This window comes from Gossypium hirsutum, chromosome D06, assembly GCF_007990345.1.
Source record: "Gossypium hirsutum isolate 1008001.06 chromosome D06, Gossypium_hirsutum_v2.1, whole genome shotgun sequence".
Classification (NCBI taxonomy): domain Eukaryota; kingdom Viridiplantae; phylum Streptophyta; class Magnoliopsida; order Malvales; family Malvaceae; genus Gossypium; species Gossypium hirsutum.
Window position 1 is genome coordinate 6,118,953 of NC_053442.1, and position 13,860 is coordinate 6,132,812.

At 30.0% G+C, this 13,860-nt stretch overlaps 1 protein-coding gene across 1 annotated transcript; it reads left to right on the forward strand.

Annotated features, from left to right (window-relative positions):
• The first annotated feature begins 8,950 nt into the window (after positions 1-8,950).
• Positions 8,951-10,869, forward strand: LOC107916927 (uncharacterized). The gene is made up of 2 exons (XM_016846301.2): positions 8,951-9,787; positions 9,936-10,869. Exons 1-2 carry the CDS (start codon positions 9,175-9,177, stop codon positions 10,586-10,588), a joined length of 1,266 nt encoding a protein of 421 aa, XP_016701790.2. The 5' UTR covers positions 8,951-9,174; the 3' UTR covers positions 10,589-10,869.
• Positions 10,870-13,860: the final 2,991 nt, after the last annotated feature.

Consider the following 13,860-nt stretch of genomic DNA (forward strand, 5'->3'; position numbering starts at 1 on the left):
AACAAATAAATATATAAATAAATGGTGGCCTTTGGGCCAATTTCAATTTAGAAACCTTCTCTCCGCAGGAAGAGCCCAAATACCCTTTTGAAACAAGAAGAGATGTGGATGTGGATGTGGGGCGAGGTCTGATGTTCTTTTCTTCGAATGAAAACATGGAGTGCTTCCAGTATTTGCTTGACTCATTTCATTCTGAAATTACTATTCTACCTTTATATATTTAATTTTAAAATGTAATGATACATTATGAAATAAAACCCTAAAATATTTAAGTGGCATATTTTAAAATTATTCTTCCATATTTATATGTAGAGGTGATCATGGGCTGAGCTTGAGTCGGGCCTCAATAGAATTTTAGGCTCAGACTTGGTCCGACCTAAAAAATTGGTCTAAAATTTTGCCTAAGATCGACCTGGATAAAAATGCTAAAACCGAGCCCGGCCCAACCCGTCTGTATTAAATTTTTTTATAATATTATTTTATATAAAATTAAAATTAAAAAATATAATACATCAAATACACTAAAATAGGTGTAACTTAACAAGAAAATGCCTCTAAAATAATATCAAAATTAACTATAAAACAATAATTATATAATATCCAAATAGTAATAACAATATAATAACAATATAATAGCAGAATGACATCAAAACAACAACAAACAGTAGAAACAATAGCAAAGTAGTGGAAACAATAACAAAACACAATAGTTTTTTTTTTTGCAAATTCGAGTTGGGTCGAACAAAAAAATTTACTCGAGGCCCGTCCCATTTAGAAAATGGGCTTCATTTTTTACCCAAACCCATTTTCGAGTCTATATTTTTGTCTAAACTCTTCCACTTTTTGGACAGGCATTCGAATCGGGTCGAGTGACTCGACCCATGATCAGGTCTACTTATATATCAATTGCACATTAAAAAATTATAAATAACTAATAAATAACAAATAGGAAAGAGTAGTAGTGATTATAATTAAGTTTATCCAATATTCATGAGACCGACAATAATGTTTAAATTTTAACGTTCATGGCGTAGGAGAACAAGCATGGTGGATTTGGTAATATCCAATTCTACTCCATTGTCATCTCTATATATAGTTCAATTGAAATGCTTATAATCTATTTATCTGTTTTTCAAAAAAAAAATATTAATAAAAAAATCTATTATGAACTACATGTTTTAAGTTAAAACATATTTTCTTAGCATACTTTTAAGTTAAAACTAATGTTTTAAGAGTATTTTAGTATTTTCAGGATCTTTCATCATAGCATACCATATAGTGAATTTTTTACATTTTTTATGAATTGTTAGTGTTTAAGTTTAATCCCTTATTTGTACATGTTCATCTCACAGATGGAAGACGTCAATTCATGGGAGGTGGACTGATACTTCAATGGTGGTCGTGACGCAGATTGATGGGAGTTGCAGGCCTAAGCCTTGAGTTTTCTCAAAGAGATGAAGCAAACATGGGAGTTACGACGCAAAAGAGAAGCACGTGACCCTATTGAATGTTGTTCTAAAGAATACCTATAAATATCAGCCTTGAACTCGTGACATAGCTTTTATCTGAGTCGCAACTTACATCAATGTTTGAGAAGAAACCAAACATCCAAGCAAAGTTGTGACGTGACATTGAAATGGAGTTGCGACGCAAACCGCTGTCTAATAGAAGAAGACAACTTATCAATTGAGAGTCGTGACACTCATTAACCTAGGGAAATTTAAGGCATCGTCACGATGCTAGTCTTGCAAGGTCACGCCTCTTTAAACCAAAAAAAAAAAAAAAGGAAATTCATTAAAGGTGAAATTGTAAAATGGATTATCCGAGTACCTTAGTATAAATGGGTATTTTTCAACTATTGAGAAAGAGAGGAAGTTGATAGAGAGTTTTATGTATAGGTTTATTTTGTTGTTGTTTTTAGCTTAGGTTTTCTTTAATTTTTTGAGACACTTTTACTTTTATTTTTCTATATTTTATATTTCCCTTTTAAAATAATTTGTAAGATATTTTATCGCTACCTTAAATTGTTTACTTGCTTAAAATGAGAATTGCAATAGAAGTGCTAGACTGCAGTGATTATTACAACATGTCATTGTCAAATCTGTCCAAACAAAAACTCAAAGAACACTAAGATTTGTTTATGAAGTTTGACTTCCCTATGTCATACTTTACCGCTCTCCAAGTATAGAGATCTCACCTTTGAACTTAAAAACTAAAACATTCACCTCCAACTCCTCCCCCTAAGAACTTGAGAGTAAACACTTAACAATGTTTACAATTCAATTTACACTCTCTCACAAAATAGTTCCTCAATGAACATATTAGAATGCACTCAATAAACTTTCATACATAACCTAGACAAGCCTCAAAGCATATATCAATTTCGACTTACTAATATGGAATCTAAATGAATATAAAATAACTCCTTCAAAATAGTTATTACAACCTCAATAATAAAAATACAATCAATTGAAGATATACTTTTCAAAACCAACAACAATATCTCGGTGAAATCTCCATATTTCAAGTACTTAATTCATTCATACGAATCCAATCAAATCTTCAAATGCCAAGGATTGGTTTTCATAAATGAATCAAAATATCTTTAATAACACAATACATTATTGAGTCTAAAAATTTTCTTCATTAAATTGTCAAACCAAATTAGACAAGTATTTAACCACATCAATGACATTTTACAGTTGGCACTGCTAAGTGCTACTTAACGATTGTCAACTCATTTTGCCTCAACATATTTTCCAACTTCAATTTTAAAGAACTTTTCCTTTAATTTCCAGCATTGTGTTAACAACTTAATACACAAGTTGAAAGTGAAAATAAGATACTTGGATTCTAAGCTTAAAGGTAATAATATAGGTTTAGCAGTTCACCATTCATCATTTCTAAACTCCAACTCTTTATTTTTACCGCATACATGATAATATTTGTGAATATTGTTTTTGTTGCTTGTTTAGATTCTATGGATAGCTAAACCTTTTGGCAACTAATAGTATGAAGCATGTAGTTTGATATTAATTGACTTGGTTAAAAATGTATGCAAAGTCTTTGTTAATTGGAGGCACTCAAATCGCTTAAGAGTGATGATCATAAGTATGAACGTAATTAGGGTAGAATTGCAAGAGTTGACCTTTATTAGAATCATCCAACTAGCACACCCAACATTGATATCAAGAAGTCAATATATGCTAGAACAAGTATTGTAAGAGTTTAGGGTCAGAGGTTAACATTGCACTTAACATGCATTGAAAGAGCACTAGGGTCTAATACTAACATTATTACATGTTAGTCACTAATTCCTTATTCTGCATCTACTTTTGGGTGTCGAGTGTTTAGCCTTCGATTAAGATTTAGTTTAGTGCTTACTTCTTTAGGTACCCAATTCCATTAGTAATTATAGGTTGATTACTTATTAGTTTTTTTTTCATTTAATAGATTTGATTTATGGAGATTCTCAGAGATAGAAAAGCAAGTAAATTGTACCTAAGTCAGAAAGGGTACATTGAGAAAGTTCTTTGCAGATTCAATATGCAGAATGTTAAGCCTGGTAATACTCCTTTAGTAGCCCATTTCAGACTTTCATCGGCTTTGTCCCCACAATTAGATGATGAGATTGAGTACATGTCACATGTTTCATACTCTAGTGCAGTGGGATCTTTCATGTATGCTATGGTTTGTTCACGTCCAGATTTATCATATGTAGTCAGTGCAGTTAGCAGATACATGGCGAATCCCAGTAAAGAACATTGGAAAGCAGTTCAGTGGATTTTAAGATACTTACGAGGTACTACTGATGTTTGCTTACAGTTTGGAAGAACTAGAGATGGAATCATTGGGTATGTTTATGCTGATTTTGCTGGAGACCTTGATAGAAGAAGATTACTCACAGGTTATGTCTTTACAATCAGAGGTTGTGCAATCAATTGGACAGCCACTTTGCAAACTACAGTTGCTTTGTCTACCACTAAAGCTGAGTACATGGCGATTACTGAGGCTTGTAAAGAAGCTATTTGGTTGAAAGGACTCTTTGGTGAACTCAATGAAGACCTTCAAATCAATACAGTATTTTGTGACAATCAGAGTGCCATCTTCCTTACAAAAGATCAAATGTTTCATGAGAGAACAAAACACATTGATGTTCGGTATCATTTTGTTCGTGATATTATTGCTCGTGGTGATATTATTGTGAGCAAAATTAGTACTCATGAAAATCCTACAGATATGATGACTAAGTCATTTCCTATAACCAAGTTTGAGCATTGCTTAGACTTGGTTGGTGTTCATTGTTGAAGTTAAACCCTTAAGGGGTTTTATGGAAGAGGTGGAGAACTTGTTCGTTGAGAGTTCGAGATGAAGAACTTGTTCCTTAAGAATTCGTGTCAAGGTGGAGATTATTAGAATTAAGTGACCCGAATCCTTATTTAAATCAAATACAATGGTAAAATAAAATAAAAGTAAAATCTCTATAGAATTATAGTTCTTTTATTTTATTTTAGAATAAGGTTTTTTTTAAACCTTATTAAACTCCATCTATTTAATATTGATTAGAATAAGGAGTTTCACTCTTATTAGAATAAGGTTTTACAAGCCTATAAATAGACATAGTCTATTTCTCTTGTAATGAATTCGAATTCGACATAGTGAATTTTCTTCTCCTCTGCCCGTGGTTTTTTCCCGAAAGGGTTTCCACGTAAAATCTCTGTGTTCTTTATTTTTCTATTTCTAATTTCTTTGCGATATATTGTCATTATCGATATTCTATTTTCACATTCAATTTTGTGGATTTGATTCTTGAAACACTTTTTAAGGAATATTTCGTTCTATTTATTACTTAGATGATAATCGTACACTTACGAGAAAATAGGCTTCAAAATTATTTTATTGGTTTTTAATAGTATACTGAGGTTGAACATGTATTTGTATTTATTAATTCGTGAAAAAATTACTGAAACTTTCGGGATTTGTGGTTTATCCAAACTAACAATGTCATCTTCAAGATTTGAAGACAGGTCTCCCCTTGTGAGTGTAATATGTCTTACCATTACACCAACACTTGTTAATTCTAATCTTATATATTCTTTTATATTCAATAAATACATTGAGCTCTAAATAAATTTAATGTTGACTTTAGGTTGGACACCTAAAACTCTTCCAATATTTTTTTTTCTTCATTTATAAAATTCAAATTTGTGACATTACTTAAGCCACATTAAATTTTATTTTCCAGTTCAATGTTTACAAAATTCATTATTATGTGAACTCAGTTATAGACTTTTTCTTACATACAAAAACAAAAAAAAAATTGACAATATATTGGAAATAACTTTTGAGTCGAGTTAATTACAAATACAATGATTCAAGTCTTCAATGAATAATAAAGTCAATCAACAAAAAGGGTCTAATTGAGAAGTACATCTTAAATTTGCTAATTTATTGCATATAAATTGTTGGATCACTAATTATTAACTTTTTACTCACATATTATAAGATTTAAGAATGTTATTAAAGTGGAATAACTTTTCAGTTTAAAAGTATATGAAGATTAAATTTTGACAAAATAAAGGTAAGATTTTTAAAATCGAATTAGTGATTGAACTGATCAAACTACCAATTCACGATTAAACTGATATGTTTAGATCAATTGAACAGATTATTAAAAGAATCACAAAATTAACAAAAAACAATTTAATTACAAACTTTTGTAACCCGATTCAATTGTTTCACAGATCAACTAATTTAACTCTATTTCGAATTCAACTCATCAACCGGTGAGATTGAAAGAGTTAAATCTAAGTTTCCTGTTTGAATCAAGACAAGCAAGGTAGAAAGCAGCAAGACTATTTCGACCCAAAAAACCCTCTGTCGAAAACGTTAAAGAAGAGGCAATTCTGGGATTCAAATCGTGCTTACTCTCTTAGTTTCAAAATTTCAAAAGCAGCAGTACAGCAGCCAGCATGTCAAATGTATAATTTAATAATTAAGATGTCACAAATAAATTAAAAAAAATGATTTGGGTAATAAAGTGGGGAGTTAAAAAGCTAAATTAGAGGGCAGCAGAGTGGCCTAATTTTGATGCAAAAGGAATCAAAACAGCTTTTTTCAGGGCAATTATGGTGTAATTAGTGGGTGCACCTTGTTGTTGGTGATCAGCTCTCTCCCCCAAATATCCCACCTTACCTTACTTATCTAATCCATGCATTTTTATTCCTATTTTAATATGTCCATTCCTTGTATCAATTTTATTCAGAAATTATCACATCATCATTGGCATGGCTCCACCATCAACCACCAACAGCCTGTGCAGTCTGCAACCTCATGCAATGCTCTCTTGTTCAGCTACTTGATTTGAAAGTATTGAAACTTGAAGACAATAAGGTGGTGACCTAATTGATTTATGATACATAAAAAGAATGAAAGCAAAAAAATTATTTTTCTGATACAAGTATGATATGAGAAAAGAGATGAAATACTCCTACAATGAAGCTTCAAATATACGAGAATGATTGTATGAAATTGTGATTTCGTGTTATTCTTATTCATTTCCAATAGGAGAATAACAAATCAGATTTTTTTCCTCCTAACTTTTAACATTTTTAGTTGAATTTGAATATTTTATTTTAATATCATGAATTTATGTCTTAAAAATTATTTGTTGTTGATGTGCGATAGTGATTTGCTGTTAGTGATGTATGTAAGTTGTACTAAATAATAATAATAAATGGACCCAGACCATCTCATTTCTTTATTCTTAGGTATCCAAATACTCATTTACTTATAATATCATATATCGGATTCAAATCTAGACAGTTTCATTTCTTTATTCTTAGGTATCCAAACAATAATTACTCACTTTTGTAATTATAAGGAATTCTAATTTTCTAAACATGTTTGGCTAACATAGTGTATTTACATTGTAATTTTTAATGCCATGTTTAATGGTATAAATTGTATTTACGCGACTACTTAATTTTAAATTAAAAAAAAACATATTAGTTATTAGAAAAGTGTCAATAATACTTGAAAAAAAACTCTAGACAAGTAGCAAACTTAGAACCAAATTATTGTATATAAAATGTTAGTCCAAGAAACACGATTACTAATAAAATTAATGTTTACTCGTAAAATAAACCTTCAAAAACTAAAAAGAAAAAATCAATTAAGTCTTTCCGAACTTTTTTCTCCCAATTTAGCTCCCAAACTAACAAAAGTGGCCAAATGGACCCTTTGACTGACATTAAGCATTAGTATTTAACGGCAACGCTGATGTGGTCGTTAACAAATATCATGTCAATGTCAGAAAGAAGAATAAAAAATTTCAAAAAAAATAACATTATATTTAAAATAAGTGCCTAGACTCTAGATTCATTCTAGAATTATAAAAAAATATAAAAAATTATTTAATAAATTAAAATTTATAAAGATTATAAGACATTAATTAAAACCATAAAATTTTATAAAATTTATAAAAAATAATTTATTACAAAAAAATTAGAAAAATTTATAAAAATATTAGAAATTAATTTAAAACAAAATATATAAAAATTAAATTATAAAATTTTATAAAAAATAATTTCCTCGTTTTGATTAAATTATCTAACCAATATAACTTTCACAGATTGAAAAATGAGAGGCAAAAGTATAACAAAAAATTGTTAATTTTAATTTTAATATATAAGTTGTTGATATTTAAAATATAAAAAATAATATTTTTTATAAATTTTATTATTTTTAATTAATATCTAGTATTTTTATATATTTTTAAAAATATATATATGATTTTGATGATTATTTTATAATTTTTATAATTCTAAAATGCATTGCAAAAATGAGTATTTATTTTAAAAATATTTTTTTTATTTTTGATGACATGGCGTCTATTAATGGCCACGTTAGTGTTGTCGTTAAATACTAAAGGTCAGCGTTAGTAAAAAAGGCTTATTGAGGGAAATGTAAGGGGCTTAAATGATTTTTGAGAAAAAGTTTGAGGGCTTATAATACCAATAAACCTAAAATTATTAAGAAAAATAAACATCATAGGAAATTTTATCTAATTACTCTAGCATTCTATATTTGTTAAGCTAGTTCCCTGTTTAAATTTAAACATTTACTCATTGTCAATTGTCATCGTTGGTCGGTCTTTTGTCAAGTATAAATAATTAATAATAAATTATTATTTAATTTAATTAAAATTAGTATTAATAATTTATAATATATACTATGTAAATTAGTTAAACGCTTCGTAGGTCAAAATGTATTTGAAATTATTTGATTAGTAAAATGATATATAATTATATTTTAAACAAATATATATTCTAAAATTAAAATACTGCTATTATACATTTTAAATCTAAACCATGTACAAGTGTGTTTGAAAAGCCATAGGTTGATTGGATTTAAATGTAATTGTTTGTAATTATCAGCATAATTACTTTAGCTACTATTCCAAACACATCATAATTAAAAAAAAGTTCAAATATGCTATTAATTCTTGTACTTTAATATAATTTAAGATTCAGTTCATGTACTTAAAAAGTTAGAAATAAAGTCCTCAAACTGTTTTGATTGAAAAAACACGGTTCAATTTCATATGTTGATTAAGTTATCCTCATGTGACATGCCATATGATTGAAAGAAAATAAACATGTTAAGTCGACAAATTTTAATAGAAACTACCAACGACGATAATGGTTGATCTATGATTTTTGAATTGAAAGAAGTAAGAAGATTGAATTTTTAACTTTTAAAGTATAAGGGCTAAATCTCAAATCCTATATAGAAATACAGGGACTAGTATCATATTGTAACCTAAAAAAAGAGACCCACTTTTTGTTTCTTGTTCAGATTATCCAAGTATCTATAATGGAAATCAACGGCCTATAATTGCCATCAACAATCTACAGTTATATTTATACAGAGAGAGAGAGAGAGGGAGAGAGAAAGAGAGGAGATTAATTTATAAATCCAAGTTGCAGAGGTTAGCCCTCCAAATAAAAAACTAACAAAACACAGCTAATGTCAGTAGGCAGCTATGAAGCATCTCTGAAGCTCCCTCCCTTTCATGTTACTAATGGCAGTCTATCTCAGATTCTGAATACATAAAAAAGAAGCCATCATTTTGTCTTAGCTCCTTTAATCCCACACTACATCTTCTCCAAAATGGCTGGACCTACTCACCAAAGAAAACCATCCAAAGACACTTATCATAACCAAAAGAAAAAGCGCCGCCCTCAGCCTCAACCTCAGCCTCAGAAGAATGACAAACCACCCTCTAATTGGTCACTTGTCAAAGGCCTTTTCTTCGGCAAACCACAACAACAACAACAGCATCAGCAACAACAACAACAACAGCAACAGCAACAGCAACAGCAACAGCAACAGCAACGGGAACATGTTGTGGTGGACGAAACTGGCAAGAAATGCAAGAAAATGAGGTGTTCAGGATCATTATGCAGCAACACAAAGATCATGGAAAGGCCTGTAACAGCTTCCCCTGAGCTCAACAAGAAAAGGGCATCGCTTGGATCCGTGAAAGCTCCTGTGCAGCATGAACCTAATGGAGTAGTAGTTTCTTCTTCTAATGTTGGCTCATTTCGAGGACTACCATTTACTAGATTCTCCGGCTGTTATGAGTGCCGAATGGTGGTCGATCCAGTTCTTGGTATGGCCAAAGACCCTTCCCTCAGGACTACTATCCGTTCTTGCCCTGAATGCGGTGAGATTTTCATGAAAGCTGAAAATTTGGAGCTTCATCAAGCTGTCAGGCATGCAGGTATACTTTTCTTCCTTTTGAGAAAGTTCACTTGTCTACTGCTCCTTTTTTTCCCCATTCGTTTCCTTTATTGCTTTTTATTTTTTTAAGTAACTTAAATCTCAATTTACCATTGAAAATATTCATACAATCTGATATAAATCAACAGTATCTGAACTTGGTCCTGAAGACACAAGCAAGAACATAGTGGAAATCATATTCCAATCAAGTTGGTTAAAGAAACAAGCACCTATATGCCAAATCGATCGCATCCTTAAAGTCCATAACACCCCAAAAACCATCTCCAAGTTCGAGGAATACCGTGATTCAATCAAATCCAAAGCCACCAAGCATCCCAAAAAGCACCCTCGTTGCATAGCGGATGGCAATGAGCTCCTTCGGTTTCATTGCACCACTTTAGCATGTTCACTAGGTCTCAACGGGTCCTCCAACTTGTGTAACTCGAGCCCCAACTGCAATGTCTGCAGCATCATTAAAAATGGTTTCAAGGTAGCCCAAGAACTCGGTAATGGTGGTGGTCCCAATGGGAAAGGAATATTGACGACAGCAACCAGTGGCAAAGCTCATGATATGGCAGCTGGGGTAGAAGAAGATAATGGAAAGCAAGAGAACAGGGCCATGCTTGTTTGTAGGGTGATTGCAGGGAGAGTGAAGAAGAACATGGAAGGCAGCTTGGAGGATTACGACTCGGTCACGGTGGCGGGTGGTGATGTTGGGGCCTACTCCAATTTGGATGAGTTGTATGTTTTTAATCCCAAGGCTATATTGCCTTGTTTTGTTGTCATCTATAGGGGGTTTTAATGGGGTTTTGGCTATAAAACCCGATAAATCCAAAGTTTAGTTCAGTTAGGTCATAAACATGATGTAAATCAATGGTTGATTTGCTAAGCGTGGAGGATAGCTTGGAGGATTACGACTCAGTCACTGTGGCTGATGATGATGATGATGTTGGGGGGTCTTATCCCAATTTGGATGTGTAGTATGTTTAATCCTAAGGCTACCTTGCTTTGTTGTTATTGTAGAGGATTTTAATGGGGGTTTTAACTATAAAACTGAAGAATCCAAAGTTTTTTTTATGAAAATAATCAAAAGTTTTAACTCGAGTCACAAGTCTGATCCAGCACTAATTTAATTGGGTAATAATGAAAATATTTTTTATTTACAAAATAAATAATATTATCTTCAACATTTATACTTTATTATTTGCGGACATTTTTAACTCAATATGAGATTGTGATTTTATCACGTGTCATATTTATTTATTTTTAAATCAAATTGAGATTTTATCATAAGTCCTATTTATTTAATTTTAAATTTTTAACTCAGTAAACAATATTTAAATTTTATAATATGTATTTTTTATTTATAAAAAATTTAAATACAACTTAAAGACACGTGGCACAATTTCAATTTCACATGTACCTAATATATTTGTAATTAAAATCTCAACATTAAATATTTTTAGGTAATTACATTTTGGGTCACTATATTTTGTATTAATTATTATTTAAGTCACAAATCTTTTATTTACAATAAATTGTACATCATTCAATTTCTATTATTAATAAATTAAGTTTTTTTCTTTCAGAATTCTTTTTAGAGGGGACGAAATTAAATTATATATTTTTATGATAGTAAAAGCACAATTTTATCATTTTAATATCTTACATGTTTATAATTTTTAAAAGATTAAATTAAATTTTTATTATTTTTAAAGGGTAAATTACAATTTTACTATTATTAATTTAAAATTTTATAAATTATAAAAAGACCTAAATAAATAAAAAAGATTATTTTAGGGGTCCACCCCTGCCAGCCCCTATGAGTTGGGTTTTCTTTATTAAAGTTTATTTAACAGAAATAGATGACATTAAAATTTGGTAACTTATTACTTGAAAGTAAATTATCCAATGTTTGATTTCCCAGCAAAATAAAAACAAGAAACATGTTGAGGCATGTGGGTCAACAAATGAATCATTAAATGAAGTGGGGAGAGACTTTGTTTTTCGATTTTGAATTCAGACATCATTTTCTTAACCCAATACCATGGCATTTAATGTACATTGGAGACCCCCAAGTTCCCTAACCAAGAACACTATTAAGGCTTTTAAATTTATTTAATGGTGCTATTTCTAAGGCATATTATTTATATTATTCACCAAAAATTTAATTAATGGATGAATGATAATTATTGTGTTAATATCGATATTTTAAAATTTGAAAACGTATAAGAACTTAAAATTATTCAATCGGAGAATATATATTAAATTTATAATTTTACACATAGTATAAGACTAGTAATTGAATTTAACTAAACATATTTTAAAATTCAAAAAGCACAATGACAAAAATTAATTAATTTGAAAAGTACAATAACTAAAACTAGTTAAATTAAATTACAGACAAAATTCACATTATAATATACGTAGATTAGTAGTAAAATTTAACTTTTTGGGTTGAAATAAAAATTTAATTTACATAAAAAAATCATAATAGAATGAAAATAAGAGGTCAAAAGTTTCCGGTACACTAGCTAGAAATATCAACAAAACAATATGAATGCTTAACTATGAAACCCGAATCATGAATTGTAAAAAAGTTATCTTTAAATAATGTTAGACGAGAAAAATAATTTTTTTTTGAATAATCTCAATATAGGTAGAGGTGTTTAAACGGTTAACTGAATCGAACTAGTATTAATCAAACTTTTAATCATTGAACAGTTAGCCGAATTGATTTTTTTTTCAAAAACAAATAACCGAATCAAAATATTTTGGTTAATTCAGTTGGTTAACCGAATTAACCAAAATTTATATTTTTTTTTGTTTTTGTTAAAACATATCAAAAAAAAAGTTGATAATGTTAATTTAACCGAATTAACCAAATTAGTAATAGCTTAATACATATAATATATAATTTTATTTATTAAGTTTGGTTAATTACCTGATTTTGAACTGAATTAGCCGTTAATCGAAATTCCAAAAAACCTTTAACCAACCTCTAATCGAGCTAAATCGGTTAACAGACTGAATAACCAAATTAGATCGATTCGGCCGGTTAATTCAGTTTTAACCAAAGTTTGAACACTCCTAATTAGAAGTTTTGTTCATATATGTTCTTTTCGACACAATACTTAGAACTACCATATATAACTCCTCTCCAACCCATAAATAAAAGGACAATGCACTTCAACACACTCAAGTTCACGTCCTCTTACATTAACAATGTTCATGACAACAAGTTAAGACTCAATCGGCATAATTTTTTAAAAAAAATTTGGAAAATAAAAGAAGCTAACGTAACAAATTAGCCAACTAATCCATCAGCTTGCAGCTGATTTAGAAACCCAAATCAATGAAACATAAAGTTTCTAAATTCTTGTTGGAACCCAAATAAGAAAAAACAAAAAAATGCAACAATCGAAGAAACTGACAGAGTTACAGTAAAATATAAAATGTGAAGTGAAGTAGTACCATCATAGAATAACTCAACAGGTAGCACAATTTAGGCACCCATAACTTCCATTCTCCCTAATGGGGAATTTACTTTTTTTTTCTTACAATATCAATGTCTTGATTCCATTGTCACTTACTAAAAGCCAAAACCCAAACATATTTGCATGTAAATTGGAATCGTAGGTTCGTTTTCCATGGTAGTGGAACCAGCACTGGGACATCATGCCTTGGTGTCTTGTCCTCTTTCAGTTTTATTTCAAATTTGAAGAGAATCCTGACAGAATTTGGTTCTGAAAACAAAGTCTGAAACTGAAACATGGATCTTTTTTTTCTTACAGGATGATTCCAGGGCAGCCATTGTGGAACAACCTAGTTTTACAAACACCTCTCCCTCCTACTCACTCTTTTTCTTTTCAGATAAAGCAGTAACTTAACCATTTTTTAAACTTAAGTCCTTCAATTTTGAATAAATTATATTAATACTCACCCAATTATTAATAAATTTCTTTTTTGGTCACTCAATTATTTTGGATTTTTGAATATTTCCACTTTTACGTTAGCTAGCTAGTGACCCAAAAAAAAAGAATAGTTGGGTGACTGTTTTGTAACTTTTCATAG